Below are 21,585 nucleotides of genomic sequence, written 5' to 3'. Positions count from 1 at the left end.
GTAAACATTATTAATGTTCCATTGTTAAAGTGGCCAGTGACTTCAAGTCTATGTATATAGGGCAGCAGCCTCTAAGGTGTTACTGTTGACTATTTAACAGTCTGGTGAACTTGAGATAGAAGCTGTTTTTCAGTCTATAGGTCCCAGCTTTGATGCACCTATACTGACCTCGTCTTCTGGATGATAGCGGGGCGAAGAAGTAGTGGCTTGGGTAGTTGTTGTACTTTAAGATATTTTTGGCCTTCCTGTGACATTGGGTGCTGTAGGTGTCCTGGAGGGCAGTTAGTTTGCCCCCAGTGATGCGTTGGGCAGACTGCACCACCCTTTGGAGAGCCCTGCAGTTGTGGGCGGTGCAGTTGCCGTACCAGGCGGTGATACAGTCCGACAGGATGCTCTCAATTGTGCATCAGTAAAAGTGTGTGAGGGTTTTAGGTGCCAAGCCAAATTTCTTCAGCCTCCTGAGTTTGAATAGGCGCTGTTGCGCCTTCTTCACCACACTGTCTGTGTGGGTGGACCATTTCAGTTTGTCAGTGATGTGTACGCTGAGGAAATTGAAGCATACAGTACTAGTCAAAAGTTTAGACACGCCTACTCATTCAAGGGCTTTTCTTAATTTGTACAATTTTCTACATTGTAGAATAATAGTGAAGACATCAAAACTATGACATACACATAAGGAATCATGTAGTAACCAAAAAGTGTTCAACAAATCAAATATATTTCAGATTCTTCAAAGTAGCCCCCCTTTGCAATAATGATAGCTTTGCACACTCTTGGCATTCTCTCAACCAGCTTCACCTGGAATGAGTTACTTGAAGGAGTTACCAAATATCCTTTAGTAGAGTTTTTTTGCAGCAATTCGAACATGAAGGCCTGATTCATGCAGTCTCCTCTGAACAGCTGATGTTGAGATGTGTTGAGATGTGTCTGTAGCATTTATCTGGGCTGCAATTTTTGAGGCTGGTAACTAATGAACTTATCCTCTGCAGCAGAGGTAACTCTGGGTCTTCCTTTACCGTGACGGGTTTTCCTGATTGACTGACCTTCACGTCTTAAATTAATGACGGACTGTTGTTTCTCTTTGCTTATTTGAGCTGTTCTTGCCCTAATATGGACTTGGTCTTTTACCAAAACAGGATTATCTTCTGTATACCACCCCTGCCTTGTCACATCACAACTGATTGGCTCAAATGCATTAAGAAGGAAAGAAAATCCACAAATGAACTTTTAACAAGGAAGCCCTGTTAATTGAAATGCATTCGAAGTGACACCCTCATGAAGCTGGTTGAGAGAATGTCAAGAGTGTGAAAGTTGTCATCAAGGCAAAGGGTGGCTACTTTGAAGAATCTGAAATAGAAAATATATTTTGATTTTTTTCACACTTTTTTGGTTACTACATGATTCTGTATGTGTTATTTCATAGTTTTGATGTCTTCACTATTATTCTACAATGTAGAAAATAGTAAAAATGAAGACAAACTCTTGAAGTTGTAGGTGTGTCCAAACTTTTGACTGATACTGTATATACAGTGCCTTCGAAAAGTTCAGACCCCTTGACTTATTCCACATATTTCTCATTAATCTACACATCAATACCTTCTAATGACAAAGCAAAAAGAGGTTTTTAGAATTTTTTGCAAATGTAATAAAATAAAAAAATGGAAATATAACATTTACATAAGTATTCAGACCCTTTAGTCAGTACTTTGTTGAAGCACCTTTGGCAGTGATTACAACATAGCATCATACCCAAGAAGAATCTACAAGCAGCTTGGCACACCTGTATTTGGGGAGTTTCTCCCATTTGTCTCTGCAGATCCTCTCAAGCTCTGTCAGGTTGCTGCACAGCTATTTTCAGGTCTCTCCAGAGATATTTAATCGGGTTCAAGTCCGGGCTCTGGCTGGGCCACTCAAGGACGTTCAGAGACTTGTCCCGAAGGCACCCCTGCATTGTCTTGGCTGTGTGTTTAGGGTTGTTGTCCTGTTGGAAAGTGAACCTTCACTCCAGTCTGAGGTCCTGAGCACTCTGGAGCAGGTTTTCATCAAGGATCTCTCTATACTTTGCTCCATTCATCTTTGCCTCGATCCTAATTAGTCTCCCAGTCCTTGCTGCTGAAAAACATCACCACAGCATGATGCTGCCACCACCATGCTTCACCGTAGGGATGGTGACAGGCTTCCGCCAGACATGACGCTTGGCATTCAGGCTAAAAGAGTTCGATCTTGGTTTTATCAGACCAGAGAATCTTGTTTCTCATGGTCTGAGAGTCTTTATGTGCCTTTTGGCAAACTTCAAGCGGGCTGTCATTTGCCTTTTAATGAGGAGTGTCTTCTGTCTGGCCACTCTACCATAAAGGCCTGATTGGTAGAGTGCTGCAGAGATGGTTGTCCTTCGGGAAGTTTCTCCCATCTCCACAGAGGAACTCTGTTGGAGCAGAGGAAGGGGTTTGTCAACAGGGGGGATTTAGCAGGTCCTCTGCTGGCATGCAGGCAGCACAGTTCACTCTTCATTCAAGGCGTCCCACCAGTGCCTCACAGTCCCCACTGTCACCTTGCGGGGGGCCCCGTGAATATACGCTATGCTACTGCTCAGACTTTTTACTTATTGAAGTGTTACATTTGAATTGAATTTGAGATTGAGAAGTAGGCCACTGAGTATGACTGTCAAATAGGTAACTATAAGTGTCAAAAGTGATGCTCTCTCTTTTCCCACAGTGTTCTGGAGTCCGTCTTCAGCTGGCAGATGACATGGAGACACGACCTGAGTCAGGTTAGTGCAAAGACACACACACACACAGAGAGCTTGACTGGGACTGAAATAGGTTCCCGGTACTCATTTTGGGTGCTGGTACTGTTTATATTTAGGTGCAGGAGCTCAACAATACTTATGAGCTTATATTCTATAAGAGGAACAGGAGCTCAAGCAGTAGAACATTTTAGGTGCCGGTACTCAGCTCCGGTGAGCTCCTGCCTAAGCACTGCACGCACACACACACGCACACACACACACACACACGCACGCACGCACACACACACACACACACACACACACACACACACACACACACGCACGCACGCACACACACACGCACGCACGCACGCACGCACACACACACAACTCTATCAAACACCTGTCTTACAAACTCCTCACATCTTTGCTGTGTAATTTAGTGCTTACTCTCATTTGCTTACTCTCATTTTGTATGCCAGTGCAGTATCAAAATCTGTTTCAGACTAGGCTAACTTGAGATACATACAGTACCAGTCAAAGGTTCGGACACACCTACTCATTCAAGGGTTTTTATTTGTTTTTACGATTTGCCAAATTGTAGAATAATAGTGAAGACAACAAAAATATGAAATAATACATATGGAATCATGTAGTAATCAAAAATGTTTTCTATGAATCAAAATGCAATTATTACTTCAGATTCATCAAAGTAGCCACCCTTTGCCTTGATGACAGCTTTGCACACTCTTGGCATTCTCTCAACCAGCTTCGTTAGGTAGCCACTTGGAATGCATTTCAAATAACAGGTGTTCCTTGTTAAAGGTTCGTTTGTGGAATTTCTTTCCTTCTTTATGCGTTTTAGCCAATCAGTTGTGTTTTGATAAGGTATACAGAAGGTAGCCCTATTTGGTAAAATACCAAGTCCATATTATGGCAAGAACAGCTCAAATAAGCAAAGAGAAAGGACAGTCCATCAATCCTTTAAGACATGGAGGTCAGTCAATCTGGAACATTTCAAGAACTTTAAAAGTTTCTTCAAGTGCTGTCGCAAAAACCATCAAGTGCTATGATGAAACTGGCTCTCATGAGGACTGGCCACAGGAAAGGAAGACGCAGAGTTACCTCTGCTACAGAGGATAAGTTCATTAGAGTTACCAGCCTCAGAAGATGCAGCCCAAATAAATGCTTCACAGAGTTGAAGTAACAGACACATCTCAACATCAACTGTTCAGAGGAGACTGTGTGAATCAGGCCTTCATGGTCTAATTGCTGCAAAGAAACCACCACTAAAGGATACTAATAAGAAAAAGAGACTTGTGTGGTTCCTATGCATGTGTGGTTCCTACTGTGAAGTATGAAGGAAGAGGTGTGGGGGTGCTTTGCTGATGACAAGGTCGGTGATTTATTTAGAATTCAAGGCACACTTAACCAGCATGGCTACCACAGCATTCTGCAGCAACATGCCATTCCATCTGGTTTGCGCTTAGTGGGGCTATCATTGTTTTTCAACAGAACAATGATCCAACACACATCCAAGCTGTGTAAGGGCTATTTGACCAAGAAGGAGGGTGATGGAGTGCTGCATCAGATTACCTGGCCTCCACAATCACCCGACCTCAACCCAATTGAGATAGTTTGGGATGAGTTAGACTGCAAAGTGAAGGAAAAGCAGCCAACAAGTGCTCAGCACATGTGGGAACTCCTTCAAGACTGTTAGAAAAGCATTCCAGGTGAAGCTGATTGAGAGAATGCCAAGAGCGTGCAAAGCTGTCATCAAGGCTACTTTGAATAATCTCAAATCTAAAATATGTTTTGATTTGTTTAACACTTTTTTGGTTACTGCATGATTTCATATGTTATTTTATAGTTTTGATGTCTTCACTATTATTCTACAATGTAGAAAATAGTAAAAAATTAAGAAAAACCCTTGAATGAGTTGGTATGTTCAAACTTTTGACTGGTACTGTATGTGGAATTTAATGTCTCTACCAATAATTTACATGAACGTTGTGCATGCTTATCTGAGGTTAGGAGTCAGAGCCTAACATGGTAGTATATGCAGACTTTACTTATTGTTTTACCAGCCCGTGTGTGTGTGTGTGTGTGTGTGTGTGTGTGTGTGTGTGTGTGTGTGTGTGTGTGTGTGTGTGTGTGTGTGTGTGTGTGTGTGTGTGTGTGTGTGTGTGTGTGTGTGTGTGTGTGTGTGTGTGTGTGCGTGTGTGTGCGTGCGTGCGTGCGCGTGCGTGCGTGCGTGTGCTTATGCTTTGTGAGTTAGATTAAATGTGTTGTGAGCCGTCTGACCAGAACAGTTGGTTTGGCTACACAGGAGACCCTCAGGAACAGTGAAACATCTGCACTATCTGCCACTGTTTCAAATCAATAATTATCCCTGTCTTCAGTGTGAAACACGCAGGGAGTAAATAAAACCAAACAAAACTAAAACTGGAGAATTGATTTTTAATGGCTAGTTTGAAACAGATGGAAGTGTGTATGCGTGCCTGCGTGTTGTGCGTGAGTAGACAGGGTTAATTAGCGAGCAGGCAGAGATCCTATCTTTTTTTTTAACAGGGACAGTTTCTTCACTGTGTCACTGTCATCCCATGCTGTGCCACACTTGCCAGGGCACCTGTCTCGTCTCCGATGCTCATACTGTTTACTTTTCTCTGCGTGACAGAGCCAAGTCAGCATCAACACACACACACACACAATTTTCTGTGTGATCATATGACAGCAAGCTACTGCCCTGTTTAGGCCTGTACTTTGTTGTTGACTCATTCTTTATTCGTTATTTTATTATTAGTTAAGCCCACTGACTGGAAATCTCTTCTACGTGGGATACCTGTTCTAAGTTGGTAAACAGTGAGCTACAAGGCCTTTTTAGCCCTGAAGGAGAGAAAGAAAGCCACTTGACCCTGTTCTAAACTTGTTTGTGATAAAGATTGAGCTAACGCGCTAGGCTCTGTGTTTGCCCATTCTTCCAGTTAGAAATTAGATGTCTAGATAGACCTATTTGTAGTCAGAAAGCGAGATACTTGTTTGACAATGCGCTAGTTGGCCTTATTCTTTGAGCCAGAGTGTAAGAGATACGTGTCCCTGTTTGGTCGTATTACACGTGTCAGTAGTATATTACTGGACTGCATCACTTCCTTCTATTTTGCCTTGCCTGTCATCCCTCTCGGTGTTCTTTGTGATAAACAGTCCACTGTAACACTTGGCCCAGCTTGGCCCCATGTTTTGTGACAGAGAGTGAGCTACTTGGTCCTAGTTGGCTCCTGTTGCTTGTCAGTACACTCAGAAAGAAAAGGTGCTATTTAGAACCTAAAAAGGTTATTTAGCTGTCCCCATAGGAGAACCCTTTGAAGAACCCTTTTGGTTCCAGGTAGAACCCTGGAACTTTGGAACACTTTTTCTAAGAGTGTAGTAAAGAACTCACCCCATTTGCCCTGTGTTAGTCTCTCTCTCTCTCCCCCTCTCCCTCTCTCTCTCCCCATTGCTCTTTCTCCCTCTCTTTCTCTCTCTCTCCCCCTCTCCCTCTCTCTCTCCCCATTGCTCTTTCTCCCTCTCTTTCTCTCTCTCTCTCGCCGACGACCATGTCTTATCTCTCCTCCGTAATCATACAGAGAAGACAAGGGAAGACAGTCGGTCCCAGAGAAAGATAAATGAATGACCCTGTATGGATCATAAATCAATTCCAGTGGAAAGCTGGGAGAAGAACATGTGCAACACGGGAATGCTGTGTTCATAAAACATTTATTCAGCACTTCTGTCTGGTGGATGGGAGCTATATCATTTATCCCTATATACACAGCCTTACTGTACCCCTAATCTTAGTTACCCGAAAGTACAATTATTGTTTTCCTGAATTTTTATGATATAGGCCATTTTTACTTTGTGGCTGTGGAATCTAGTGGACACCGTTTATCATCCTCACAAGGACTTGAAAATCCCGCACCAGTTTAAGCACCATCTTTGCCCAATCCTGATTTGTCCAAATAATCAAAGCTGAAAACCCTAAAACAGGAACTATTTCTGCTCGTAATCACATAATTCTACATGCCTCTGAGAATCTGTCCACGAGAGATTATTGTAAGATGGGGAGGTGTGTTCACTTTAAGATGGGGAGGTGTGTTCACTTTAAGATGGGGAGGTGTGTTCACTTTAAGATGGGGAGGTGTGTTCACTTTAAGATGGGGAGGTGTGTTCACTTTAAGATGGGGAGGTGTGTTCACTTTAAGATGGGGAGGTGTGTTCACTTTAAGATGGGGAGGTGTGTTTACTTTAAGATGGGGAGGTGTGTTCACTTTAAGATGGGGAGGTGTGTTCACTTTAAGATGGGGAGGTGTGTTCACTTTAAGATGGGGAGGTGTGTTCACTTTAAGATGGGGAGGTGTGTTCACTTTAAGATGGGGAGGTGTGTTTACTTTAAGATGGGGAGGTGTGTTTACTTTAAGATGGGGAGGTGTGTTCACTTTAAAGATGGGGAGGTGTGTTCACTTTAAGATGGGGAGGTGTGTTTACTTTAAGATGGGGAGGTGTGTTCACTTTAAGATGGGGAGGTGTGTTCACTTTAAGATGGGGAGGTGTGTTTATTTGTGCTGCCTGTGCCAGTCTCATGGGATTTGTGTTTTTATGAGTTGTATTTGTTTTTCTATACGGTGCACTATTACATTCTTTAATGATTTATGTGAGCAAACCTCCCACAGTTTTATCCTACATTATTACCCTGGATTTTGTATTGAGCTGTTTACTAACCAAACCAACAACATAAAATGTTATATTTTGTTCATCAACATGTTGTCTTCAAATAGCCATAGTCTTCCTGCAGAAAATGAATAACTGTTTTCCAGACAATTCAGTACTTGAGGCTTTACTGGTCCTGGGGAAACATAATGCTGATCATTTGTCCCCATCTTAGAAATCCTGCCCAGTGAAATCCTGCCCAGCCTTAGAAATCCTGCCCAGTGAACCTGTGGTTCAGGGTCTTTTGGGGGTCAGAGTGTGTGTCTGTGTGTGTGCGTGTGTCCGTGTGGGTGTGTCCCTCTGGGTCACGGTGTCCCTGAGGTGCCGTTGACCTGAGGGTGTGTATGAGTACAGGATCATTGACTAGGACAGAAATAGCAGCCAACCGATTCAATCAGCAGCCTTGATCTAATTTTAGTGCACGGTCTTAGCTCTGTGTGAGTGTGTTTGTTGAGGTTGGGGGTAGGGAGTAAAGGTGTGTGTAAAAACTCCTTGTCCTAAAAAATGTTAATAGAGATTGTACTTCACATACAAAACCAATGTATCCAAAGTCAGTCTGTCATTTTTCTATGATAACAGAACATCCAGTTTATCGTACATCCCCTGTGCGACCACATCAGAGTGAAAACAGCAGGTTCAGAAAGGACATCCAAACTAATTCAACTGAAAAACGAATAAGTCACAAAATAAATTACTCAGCCCTCAATTAGAAGCATAGCTTTAAAGTCATGGCCATCATGATTGGTCACACCCCTGACATCCCTAAATACCTTTTCTTTCAATGGGATGTTTTAGCTGTCAGGGAAGGGAGGAAAAGTCTCCAAACTTTAATAAAACTGAAAAACTGAAATTAAATTGACCCGAAATGCTTCCATGCCACCAGTAGAACAGGTTTAAATGTATTCAAATTCACTCATTTGAAATCCATTTTATCACAGGGAAAAAGGGAGAGAAAAAAAGTTTTCAAATTGTCAAGATGTTGCCAACAGGAACTCTATCCATTATTTTATTTTTTTACCTTCCTAGAATTGCTTCCTATTTGCATATTTCTCCTTTTTACAACTTCCATGGGGGCTTCCCACTTGGGACAGACGTCAAATCAATGTCTATTCCACGTCATTTAATATTGTTACGTTACAGCCTTATTCTAAAATGGATTAAATCGTTTTTCGGCCCCTCATCATTCTACACACAATACCCCATAATGACAAAGCAGAAACAGGTTTTTAGACATTTTTGCAAAAAAAAACATTTTTTAAATAAAAATTAAATATTACATTTACATAAGTATTCAGACCCTTCACTCAGTACTTTGTTGACGCACCTTTGGCTGCAATTAGAGCATAGAGTCATTTTGGGTATGATGCTACAAGCTTGGCACACCTGTATTTGGGGAGTTTCTCCCATTCTTCTCTGCAGATCCTCTCAAGCTCTGTCAGGGTGGATGGGGAGTGTTGCTGCAGAGCTATTTTCAGTTCTCTCCAGAGATGTTCATGTCCGGGCTCTGTCTGGGCCACCTAAGGAAATTCAGAGACTTGTCCTGAAGCCACTCCTGTGTTGTCTTGTCTGTGTGCTGTATACAGGATCACTCTGTACTTTGCTCCGTTTATCTTTGCCTCGATCCTGACTAGTCTCCCAGTCCCTGCCGCTGAAAAACATCCCCCCAGCATGATGCTGCCACCACCATGCTTCACCGTAGGAATGGTGCCAAGTTTCCTTCAGATGTGACGCTTGGCATTCAGACCAAAGAGTTCAATCTTGGGTTCAGCAGACCAGAGAATCCTGTTTCTCATAGTCTATAGTCTAACAGTCTTTAGTTGCCTTTTGGCATACTCCAAGTGGGCTGTCATGTGCCTTTTACTGAGGAGTGGCTTCCGTTTTGGCACTCTACAATAAAGGCCTGATTTTTGGAGTGCTGCAGAGATGTTTGTCCTTCTGGAAGGTTCTCCCATCTCCACAGAGGAACTCTAGACCTCTGTCAGAGCTCTAGGAAGAGACTTGGTGGTTCCAACCACCACTTGGTGGTTCTTCCATTTAAGAATGATGGAGGCCACTGTGTCCTTGGGGATCTTCAATGCTGCAGAAATGTTTTGGTACCCTTCCCCAGATCTGTACATCGACACAGTCCTGTCTTGGCAATCTATGGACAATTCCTTTGACCTCGTGGCTTAGTTTTTGCTCTGCCATGCACGGTCAACTGTGGGACCTTATATAGACATGTGTGTGCCTTTCTAAATCATGTCCAATCAATTTAATTTACCACAGGTGGCCTCCAAGGATGATCAATAGAAACAGGATGCACCTGAGCTCAATTTCGAGTCTCATATCAAAGGGTCTGAATAGTTATGTTAATAAGGTATTTCTGTTTTTTTTTAAATACATTTGCTAAACTTTCTAATACCTGTTTTCACCTTGTCATCATAGGATATTGTGTGTAGATTGCTGAGGATTTATTATTTTTTAAATCCATTTTAGGCCAGCATCCTGGAGTCGTTCCTTCACTGTTGAGACTGGTGTTTTGCAGGTACTATTTAATGAAGCTGCCAGTTGAGGACTTCTGAGGCATCTGTTTCTCAAACTAGACACTCTAATGTACTTGTCCTCTTGCTTAGTTGTGCACCGGGGCCTCCCACTCCTCTTTCTATTCTGATTAGAGTCAGTTTGCACTGTTCTGTGAAGGGAGTAGTACACAGCATTGTACGAGATCTTCAGTTTCTTGGCAATTTTTCGCATGGAATAACCTTAATTTCTCAGAAAAATAATAGACTGACGAGTTTCAAAAGAAAGTTCTTTGTTTCTGGGCATTTGGAGCCTGTAATCGAACCCACAAATGCTGATGCTCCAGATACTCAACTAGTCTAAAGAAGGCCAGTTTTATTGCTTCTTTAATCAGAACAACAGTTTTCAGCTCGGCCAACATATTTGCAAAAGGGTTTTCTAATGATCAATTAGCCTTTTAAAATGATAAACTTGGATTAGCTAACACAATGTGCCCTTGGAACACAGGAGTGATGGTTGCTGATAATGGGCCTCTTTACACCTATGTAGATTTTCCATAAAAAATCAGTCATTTCCAGCTACAATAGTCATTTACAACATTAACAGTGTCTAAACTGTATTTCTGATCTATTTGATGTTATTTTAATGGACAAAATATGTACTTTTCTTCCAAAAACAAGGACATTTCTAAGTGACCCCAAACTTTTGAACAGTAGTGTATATACTGAACAATTAGGCATATTTGGGCAGACTTGATGCAACATTTTGAACAGAAATGTATTATATTTTACCAGATCGAATGTGTTATATTCTCCTACAATAATTTCACATTTCCACAAACTTCAACGTGTTTCCTTTAAAATGGTATCAAGATATTGCATAATCTTGCTTCGGCTCCTGAGCTACAGGCCTATAAGATTTGGGTATGTCATTTTAGGCGAAAATTGATCCTTAAGTTAAAGTCCCCGGCCACTAGCAGTGCCGCCTCTGGATGAGCATATTCTTGTTTGCTTATGGCCTTATACAGCTCATTGAGTGCGGTCTTAGTGCCAGCATCGGTTTGTGGTGGCAAATAGACAGCTACGTAGAATGAAAATAAAAATAATCTTGGTAAATAGCGTGGTCTACAGCTTGAGGTACACTAACTCAGGAGAGCAAAACCTTGAGACTTCCTTAATATTACAGACCACGCATCAGCGGATCTTATCGGAGGCTGCCGTTCTGTCTTGCCAATGCACAGAAAATACAGCTAACTGTGTATTATCAATGTCCTTGTTAAACAATGACTCTGTAAAAAAATTGGATATTACAGTTGTTCATGTCCCATTGATAGGATAGTCTTGAACAGAGCTCATCCAGTTTATTATGCAGTGATGGCACGTTCGCCATTAGAACAGAGGGTAAAGGTGGATTTTCCACTCATCGACGCATTCTCAACAGACATCTGGCTTTTTGACCTTGGTGAATAACACTTATGCAGAGTCTATATACAGTGCCTTCGGAAAGTAGTCAGACCCCTTCACTTTTTCCACATTGTGTTAAGTTTCAGCTATCTAGTGGCCAAATTCTAAATTGCGCCTAGAGTCCTAAGTCAGATAATGGCCTTTCTCTTGCATTAACATTAACAATGACTACAATGATCGATTTGATGTTATTTAAATGGACAAAAAAATTGTCTTTCTTTCAAAAACAAGGACATTTCCAAGTGAACCCAAACTTTTGAACGGGAGTGTACATTTTAAAGTACATAACTGTGCACTCTTCTCAAACAATAGCATGTTTTCACTGTAATAGCAACTGTAAATTGGACAGTGCAGATAGATTAACAAGAATTTAACTTCTTGGCGCACCCATCCCATTAGCGGGATAATTTTCGTCAACATTCGCTGAATTGCAGAGCGCTATCCAAGCGTTTACGTTAGGACATCTCTCTCAGCAGACAAAACATTACAAACAGCTAGCAGCAAAGTAGATTGGTCACGAAAGTCAGAAAAGCAATAAAATGAATCACTTACCTTTGATGATCTTCGGATGTTTGCACTCACGAGACACCCAGTTACACAATAAATGTTCCTTTTGTTCGATAAAGATTATTTTTATCTCCAAAAACCTCCATTTGGTTGGCGCGTTTTGTTCAGAAATACACAGGCTCGTGCAGGTCATGACGGGCAGACTAAATTTCCAAATAGTATCCGTAAAGGTCATATAAACATGCCAAACGTTTTTTATAATCAATCCTCAGTTTGTTTTTACAATAAATAATCAATAATATTTAAACCGGACCGTAGCTTTTTCAATAGGAGAGAGAGAGAAAATGTCTGCTCCAAGCTGTTGCGCATGCAAAACTCTGCTGGCACCCAGCCATCCACTGACACGATGTGATCCTTCACGCTCATTTTTCAGAATAAAAGCTTGAAACTATGTCTAAAGACTGTTCACACCATGTGGAAGCCATAGGGAACGGAATCTGGTTGATATCCCTTTAAATGGAGGGGAGGCATGCAATGGAACAGGGAGATTAGTTTCTCTTAGGCACTTCCTTGTTGGATTTTCCTTAGGTTTTCGCCTGCAATATCAGTTCTGTTATACTCACAGACAATATTTTGACAGTTTTGGAAACTTTAGAGTGTGTTCTATCCTAATCTGACAATTATATGCATATTCTAGATTCTGGGCCCGAGAAATAGGCAGTTTCATCTGGGTACGTTTTTCATCCAAACATCAAAATACTGCCCCTACACTCAACAGGTTAAGCTTTCTGCCCATAAAGATATGTCTATGTCCTGGGAAATGTCCTTGTTACTTACAACGTCATGCTAATCACATTAGCGCACATTAGCTCAAACATCCCGAGGGTGAGATGCCGATCTCTAGAGATCTTTAAGAGGTTTAATACAGGAAAACTGAAATCCGTTTGAACTAATTTCTACCAGCATGTCACATGTGCAACTAGAGAAAAAAACCTCTAGAACACCTTTACTCCACACACAGAGACGTGAATCATTCTACTCGACTCTGACGCTCGTCAGATGTGGCAGGGCTTGTAAACTATCACGGATTACAAAGGGAATCCCAGCCACGAGCTGACAAGTGACGCGAGCTAACCATACGAGCTAAAAGCCTTTGAAGTTCACTTCGAGGCAAGCAACACGGAATCATGCATGAGAGTACCAGCTGTTCCGAATGACTGTGTGATCACATTCTCCATAGTTGATGTGAGTAAGCCCTTAAACAGGTTACCATTCACAATGCCACAGGGCCAGATGGATTACCAGGATGCGTACTCAGAGCATGCACTGACCAGATGGCAAGTGTCTATCATTTTCACCCTCTCCCTGACCCAGTCTGTAATACCTACATGTTTCAAGCAGACCAGAATAGTCCCAGTGCCCAAGAACACCAAGGTAACCTGCCTAAGTGACTACCGCCCCGTAGCACTCCAATCTGTAGCCATGAAATGCTTTGAAAGGCTGGTCTTGGCTCACGTCAACACCATCGTCCCAGAAACCCTGGACCCACTCCAATTCGCATACCGCAGATCCACAGATGACGCAATCTCTATTGCATTCCACACTGTCCTTTCCTACCTGGACAAAAGGAACACATACAGTTGAAGTCGGAAGCTTACATACACTTAAATTCGTTTTTCAACCACTCCACCTATTTTTCGTTAACAAACTATAGTTTTGGCAAGTCGGTTAGGACATCTACTTTGTGCATGAAAAAAGTCATTTTTCCAACAATTGTTTACAGACAGATTATTTCACTTACAATTGACTGTATCACAATTCCAATGGATCAGAAGTTACAAACACTAAGTTGACTGTGCCTTTAATTAAACAGCTTGGAAAATTCCAGAAAATTACAGTGGGGCAAAAAAGTATTTAGTCAGCCAGCAATTGTGCAAGTTCTCCCACTTAAAAAGATGAGAGAGGCCTGTAATTTATCATAGGTACACTTCAACTATGACAGACAAAATTAGAAAAAAAAATCCAGAAAATCACATTGTAGGATTTTTTATGAATTTATTTGCAAATTATGGTGGAAAATAAGTATTTGGTCACCTACAAACAAGCAAGATTTCTGGCTCTCACAGACCTGTAACTTCTTCTTTAAGAGGCTCCTGTCCTCCACTCGTTACCTGTATTAATGGCACCTGTTTGAACTTGTTATCAGTATAAAAGACACCTGTCCACAACCTCAAACAGTCACACTCCAAACTCCACTATGGCCAAGACCAAAGAGCTGTCAAAGGACACCAGAAACAAAATTGTAGACCTGCACCAGGCTGGGAAGACTGAATCTGCAATAGGTAAGCAGCTTAGTTTGAAGAAATCAACTGTGGGAGCAATTATTAGGAAATGGAAGACATACAAGACCACTGATAATCTCCCTCGATCTGGGGCTCCACGCAAGATCTCACCCCGTGGGGTCAAAATGATCACAAGAACGGTGAGCAAAAATCCCAGAACCACACGGGGGGACCTAGTGAATGACCTGCAGAGAGCTGGGACCAAAGTAACAAATCCTACCATGAGTAACACACTACGCCGCCAGGGACTCTAATCCTGCAGTGCCAGACGTGTCCCCCTGCTTAAGCCAGTACATGTCCAGGCCCGTCTGAAGTTTGCTAGAGAGCATTTGCATGATACAGAAGAAGATTGGGAGAATGTCATATGGTCAGATGAAACCAAAATATAACTTTTTGGTAAAAACTCAACTCGTCGTGTTTGGAGGACAAAGAATGCTGAGTTGCATCCAAAGAACACCATACCTACTGTGAAGCATGGGGGTGGAAACATCATGCTTTGGTGCTGTTTTTCTGCAAAGGGACCAGGACGACTGATCCGTGTAAAGGAAAGAATGATTGGGGCCATGTATCGTGAGATTTTGAATGAAAACCTCCTTCCATCAGCAAGGGCATTGAAGATGAAACGTGGCTGGGTCTTTCAGCATGACAATGATCCCAAACACACCGCCCGGGCAACGAAGGAGTGGCTTCGTAAGAAGCATTTCAAGGTCCTGGAGTGACCTAGCCAGTCTCCAGATCTCAACCCCATAGAAAATCTTTGGAGGGAGTTGAAAGTCTGTGTTGCCCAGCAATAGCCCAAAAACATCACTGCTCTAGAGGAGATCTGCATGGAGGAATGGGCCAAAATACCAGCAACAGTGTGTGAAAACCTTGTGAAGACTTACAGAAAACGTTTGACCTCTGTCATTGCCAACAAAGGGTATATAACAAAGTATTGAGATAAACTTTTGTTATTGACCAAATACTTATTTTCCACCATAATTTGCAAATAAATTCATTAACAATTCTACAATGTGATTTTCTGGATTTTTTTTTCTCATTTTGTTTGTCATAGTTGAAGTGTACCTATGATGAAAATTACCGGCCTCTCTCATCTTTTTAAGTGGGAGAACTTGCACAATTGGTGGCTGACTAAATACTTTTTTGCCCCACTGTATATAGACTCGTTTTTGTTACTGTACATTATTTTGTTGATAGTTTTTTCTGTTTATTTAGCAAATATTTTGTACTTCTTTTTTACAACGTTGCATTGTTGGTTAAGGGCTCATAAGTAAGCATTTCATGGTTGTATTCGGTGCATGTGACAAATAAAATTGTATTTGAAATAGATGAGGTGTCGACTGCGTTTGTGCTGATCCTACACTACCACGCATCCATAATCAGGGATTGTTCTGGGAATATTATTTAAGAGACCAATATTTGCTATGGTACTTTATCTGTGGGATGTTGGGGCTCAGGCAACATTACTCTTATTCCTGAGAGTAACATTTTAGAGTGTGTGTGTGTGTGTGTGTGTGTGTGTGTGTGTGTGTGTGCGTGCGTGCGTGCGTGCGTGCGTGTGTGTGTGTGTGTGTGTGCGTGTGTGCGTGTGTGTGTGGGTGAGTGGGTGTGTGTGTGTTTGAGATATTTAGAGAGAGAGACTCTTAGAAAAAAGGGTTCTTCGTCTGTCCCCGTAGGAAAAACCATTTTGGTTCCAGGTAGAATACTTTTGGGTTCCATGTAGAACCATCTGTGGAAAGGGTTCTCGATGGAACACAAAAGGGTTCTACCTGGAACCATAAAGGGTTCGTCATAGGATTCCCCTATGGGGACAGCCGAAGAACCCTTTTAAGTTCTAGATAGCACATTTTTTCTAAGAGTGTAGGCAGAGAGAGAAAGAGAGAGAGAGGGGAGTCTAATTTACACTTGCGCCTTGATGAATGCGCCTTAATCAAATCAAATCAAATGTATTTATATAGCCCTTCGTACATCAGCTGATATCTCAAAGTGCTGTACTGAAACCCAGCCTAAAACCCCAAACAGCAAGCAATGCAGGTGTAGAAGCACGGTGGCTAGGAAAAACTCCCTAGAAAGGCCAAAACCTAGGAAGAAACCTAGAGATGAACCAGGCTATGTGGGGTGGCCTGTCCTCTTAATGAATGCGATCTCCATGAACATCAGGGAAACCCTCTGAGTGTGTCTGTGTGTGTGTGTGTGTGTATGTGTGTGCGTGCGTGCGTGTGCGTGTCTCTGTGTGTGTGTGTGTGTGTGTGTGTGTGTGTGTGTGTGTGTGTGTGTGTGTGTGTGTGTGTGTGTGTGTGTGTGTGTGTGTGTGTGTGTGTGTGTGTGTGTGTGTGTGTGTGTGTGTGTGTGTGTGTGTGTGTGTGTGTGTGTGTGTGTGTGTGTGTGTGTGTGCGCGTGTTTGCCTCTAGGAAGTGCTGGACATTAGGTATGCTGTCTACCCCCTCTCTATATTCAATGTGTATGCGTCACATACAAATGACGTCACAGTTATCCAGTTATCCAGTTATCCATCACCTCTGTCCTTTATTCTGCTATCGGAAATCAGTAACTAAGGTCTGGAGGCCTCACTCCCCTGGTGACCTATTCAGACCACACAGGACAACTCAATCCATCTCAGAGCTCTTTTTTTTGTTGACCTATTAGTCTCTCTGTTAATTTATATTTTAAACCTTCGGCTATATAGTGCCCTGCTGTGAAAACCTTTTCTTCAGGGTTACTGACAAAATGCCTACCCTTGCCCTCTCTTTCACCCAATTAAAGGATAGGAAGCAGAAATGGCTGCCACTGTAAAAATAAATACAAATAAGTTGTCAACTTGAAAAATCATTGTAACCAGCTGCAACACAATTTCTAGTTTTTTCAACTTTAGGGCAAGAAAGTTATGTTAACATGCATTCCTGAGTTGTCTCAACACATTTGCAAAGTAAACTAGAAAGCGTATTGCAGCTGGATGCCTTGACTCAACTTTTGATTACGTTGTCCCTACTTATGGATGTAAGGATATCATCAGCTGAACTATACAGAGTAAGTTGGATGAACTATACTGTAAATGATTGCTCAACTATGGAAATTATTTTGTTATCGACTGTTTAAAAAAATAAAAATTCAGACAAGTATGTCAATTTTGCACTTAGAGTCCCATTTGACTCCTTTCCAGATTCAGACATGATCCAATTAATGGACCAGAGTTTTTTAAATACATGTTTTGTAGAATCATAGTGAAGACATCGAAACTATGAAATAACGCATATGGAATCATGTAGTAACCAAAAAAAGTGTTAAACAAATCAAAAGATATTTTATATTTCAGATTCTTCAAAGTAACCACCCACTGCCTTGGTGACAGCTTTGCACACTCTTGGCATACTCTCAACCAGTTTCATGAGGAATGCTTTTCCAAAAGTCTTGAAGGAGTTCCCACATATGCTGAGCACTTTTCCTTCACTCTGCGGTCAAACTCATCCCAAACCATCTCAATTGGGTTGAGGTCGGGTGATTGTGGAGGCCAGGTCATCTGATGCAGCACTCCATCACTCTCCTTCTTGGTCAAATAGCCCTTACACAGCCTGGATGTATGTTTTGGGTCACTGTCCAGTTGAAAAACAAATGATAGTCCCACTAAGCACAAACCGGATGGGATGGCGTATCGCTGCAGAATGTTGTTGTAGCCATGCTGGTTTAGTGTGCCTTGAATTCAAAATAAATCAGAGACAGTGTCACCAGCAAAGCACCCCCACACCATCACAATTCCTCATCCATCACAGTGAGAACCACAGATGCGGAGATCATCGGTTCACCTACTCTGCGTCTCACAAAGACATGGCAGTTGGAACCAGAAATCTCAAATTTGGACTCATCAGACCAGAGGACAGATTTCCAATGGTCTAATGTCCAATGCTCGTGATTCTTGGCCAAAGCAAGTCTCTTCTTGTTATTGGTGTCCTTCAGTAGTTCTTTCTTTGCAGCAATTCGACCATGAAGGCCTGATTCATGCAATCTCCTCTGAACAGTTGATGTTAAGATGTGTCTGTTACTTGAACTCTGTAAGGGACCACATTTAGCAAGTGGTCACATGATGGCTCCGGCAGAAAATCTTGCGTAAAGTTCACAAGTAGACATTTTTCCAATCGCTTCTTATGAGAAACCAATTGTCCCGACGGATATATTATCGAATATATATGTGAAAAACACCTTGAGGATTGATTCTAAACAACGTCTGCCATGTTTCTGTCGATATTATGGAGCTAATTTGGAAAAAAGTTTGGCGCTGTAGTGACTGCATTTTCCGGTCGATTTCTCAGCCAAACGTGAAGAACAAACGGAGCAATTTCTCCTACAAAAATAATATTTTTGGAAAAAAGGAACATTTGCTATCTAACTGGGAGTCTCCTGAGTGAAAACATCCGAAGTTCTTCAAAGGTAAATGATTTAATTTGATTGCTTTTCTTATTTTCGTGAAAATGTTGCCCCCTATATCCAAGAAGTTAAACAATTCTTTGGACTGGAATTTCTGAGGCTGGTGCAGTTAACTCTAATGAACTTATCCTCTGCAGCAGAGGTAACTCTGGGTCTTCCTTTCCTGTGGCAGTCCTCATGAGAGCCAGTTTCATCATAGCGCTTGATGGTTTTTGTGACTGCACTTTCCAGATTGTCTGACCTTCATGTCTTAAAGTAATGATGGACTGTTGTTTCTCTTTGCTTATTTGAGCTGTTCTTGCCATAATATGGACTTGGTATTTTACCAAATAGGGCTGTCTTACGTATACCACCATTACCTTGTCACAACACAACTGATTAGCTCAAACGCATTAAATTAAGAAGGAAATAAATTCCACAAATACATTTTTAACAAGGCACACCTGATAATTGAAATGCATTCCAGGTAACTACCTCATGAAGCTGGTTGAGAGAATGCCAAGAGTGTGCAAAGGGTGGCTACTTTGAAGAATCTAAAATATATTTTGATTTGTTTAACACTTTTTTGGATACTACATGATTCCATGTGTTATTTCATAGTTTTGATGTCTTCACTATTATTCTACAATGTAGAAAATAGTAAAAAATAAAGAAAAACCTTTGAATGAGTAGGTGTGTTTGAACTTTTGACTGGTTCTGTATATATCCTGACTAACCACAGACCAGATAAACAGGTACAACAATCTTACTAATGGTTAAAACAAATTCACTTATTTTTTTGGTATATCTCGTGTAATGCATCATATTTCAGCCTCTGAATACAACTGGCTGAAAGGCACTCTGGGAATTATGTTAATGAGGCACATGTATTTTAAGCCAACACCGTATTTTAAGTTGCGGGTCTCAGCAAACTAAATTCTCTTGTGTGATCACGCCCGCAATATGTGTTGCAAACATCAGTATTTACATTACTCACATTATGCCAAATCATTGCGTTAGAGGAGAATTGCATGTCACCTCATCAATTTACCAAGTTAAGTCCAGCCAACTCCGTTTCATCCACAAAATAAAAACAATAACAATAACTAAGGTGCTGGGGCAGACAGTGCCGCTGTTTCCCCTCATAAGGATTCCATCTTTAAGCTATAGTACATGGATTTTTTTCTTAGTTGCATGTTTTACAGTGTACTATATCAGGGTTCCCCAAACTCAAGCCTTCCTCTCTTTTACTACTGTTTTCCTCTCATCACCCCTTTCCTAGCTCTCTCCCTCCTTTCTCACCTCCATCGTGTGTGTGTGTGTGTGTGTGTGTGTGTGTGTGTGTGTGTGTGTGTGTGTGTGTGTGTGTGTGTGTGTGTGTGTGTGTGTGTGTGTGTGTGTGTGTGTGTGTGTGTGTGTGTGTCGCTGGTTGAGGGTTGTGTGGGTGGCAGCTCAGAGCGTTTCCCAGCGTTTCCTGTGACCTACATGTATCCTAAGGAGCCTGTCTAACTGACAGACACAGCATGGTGTTAGTCCACGCACGCACACACATACACACAAACACACAGGCACACACCCACTCATTGACAGACAGAGGATGAACTACACCCAACACACGCCAATCAAAAACATGCATATGCACTCACACATACTCACTGGAGGTCAGTTGTATAGCTCAGAGCGCTGTTAAGCATGAAACCAGGAGATGGAACAGTTTTGTTATTTTAAAAACATGAACAATGAATAAAATCCATCAACTGACCAGATACAGGTATTTGACCTTTAACGATGGGGATTAGACCCTTATCTCCAACCATTTGGCCCTTAGAGACTAGTATGTGGCCCTTATCTATGGGCCCCCATCATAATGCATCGGTGTGACTGTTGGCACGAGAGGGAGATAATCAGCTCCTCTTCAGACCCTTGAGCTTCATCCGCCTCATCTATCACTCGGACCACATCACACTGACTTAGCTTCCAGCCCTGTCACCATGGTGCATTATGTCTGTACCAGTGGAGGCTGCTGAGGGGAGAACGGCTCATAATAATGGTTGGAACGGAGCAAATGGAAGGGCATCAAACACATGGAAACCATGGAAACCATGATGTGTTTGATGTATTTGATACAGTTCCACTGATTCCGCTCCAGCCTTTACCACAAGCCCGTCCTCCCCAATTAAGGTGCCACCAACCTCCTGTGGTACACTAGCTTAGCTTCTAGCCCTGTCACCATGGACCATAATGTCTCTACACTAGTTTAGCTTCTAGCCCTGTCACCATGGACCATAATGTCTGTACACTAGTTTAGCTTCTAGCCCTGTCACCATGGACCATAATGTCTGTACACTAGTTTAGCTTCTAGCCCTGTCACCATGGACCATAATGTCTGTACACTAGTTTAGCTTCTAGCCCTGTCACCATGGACCATAATGTCTCTACACTAGTTTAGCTTCTAGCCCTGTCACCATGGACCATAATGTCTGTACACTAGTTTAGCTTCTAGCCCTGTCACCATGGACCATAATGTCTCTACACTAGTTTAGCTTCTAGCCCTGTCACCATGGACCATAATGTCTCTACACTAGTTTAGCTTCTAGCCCTGTCACCATGGACCATAATGTCTGTACACTAGTTTAGCTTCTAGCCCTGTCACCATGGATCATGATGTCTGTACACTGGCTTCACAGGGTGACAGCTTGACAGGGGGCTGATACTCAGCGTCATATTTAATTAAAAAAATGCTCTGGCACTAAGACGCATGGAACTTCTATTTGAGAGAAATACATACATTAGAGTTGTGATCGTATGCAAAGCATGAGCTGATTGATGGTAAAGACTCAAATCACACAGATTTGAGTCTCTCTAGGCTGTTCTCCATGCTGGGTCCTGGAGGACTACAATTTTA

At 41.9% G+C, this 21,585-nt stretch overlaps 1 protein-coding gene across 2 annotated transcripts in view; it reads left to right on the top strand.

The window, feature by feature from the left end:
- The window catches only part of LOC115139314 (spermatogenesis-associated protein 7 homolog), a 56,576-nt gene that overhangs the window by 32,183 nt on the left and 2,808 nt on the right, over positions 1-21,585 (top strand). For both annotated transcript variants that reach the window (XR_003865094.2, XM_029676542.1), the window contains exon 10: positions 2,716-2,770. Coding sequence is in view for 1 of the 2 variants with exons in the window: in XM_029676542.1 (XP_029532402.1) it covers positions 2,716-2,770 (55 nt within the window). In the remaining variant the exon portion in view is untranslated. The remainder of the gene's footprint in view (positions 1-2,715; positions 2,771-21,585) is intronic.

The sequence above is a fragment of the Oncorhynchus nerka genome, linkage group LG13, assembly GCF_034236695.1.
Source record: "Oncorhynchus nerka isolate Pitt River linkage group LG13, Oner_Uvic_2.0, whole genome shotgun sequence".
Taxonomy (NCBI): domain Eukaryota; kingdom Metazoa; phylum Chordata; class Actinopteri; order Salmoniformes; family Salmonidae; genus Oncorhynchus; species Oncorhynchus nerka.
This window is presented reverse-complemented; position numbering and strand designations above follow the sequence as displayed.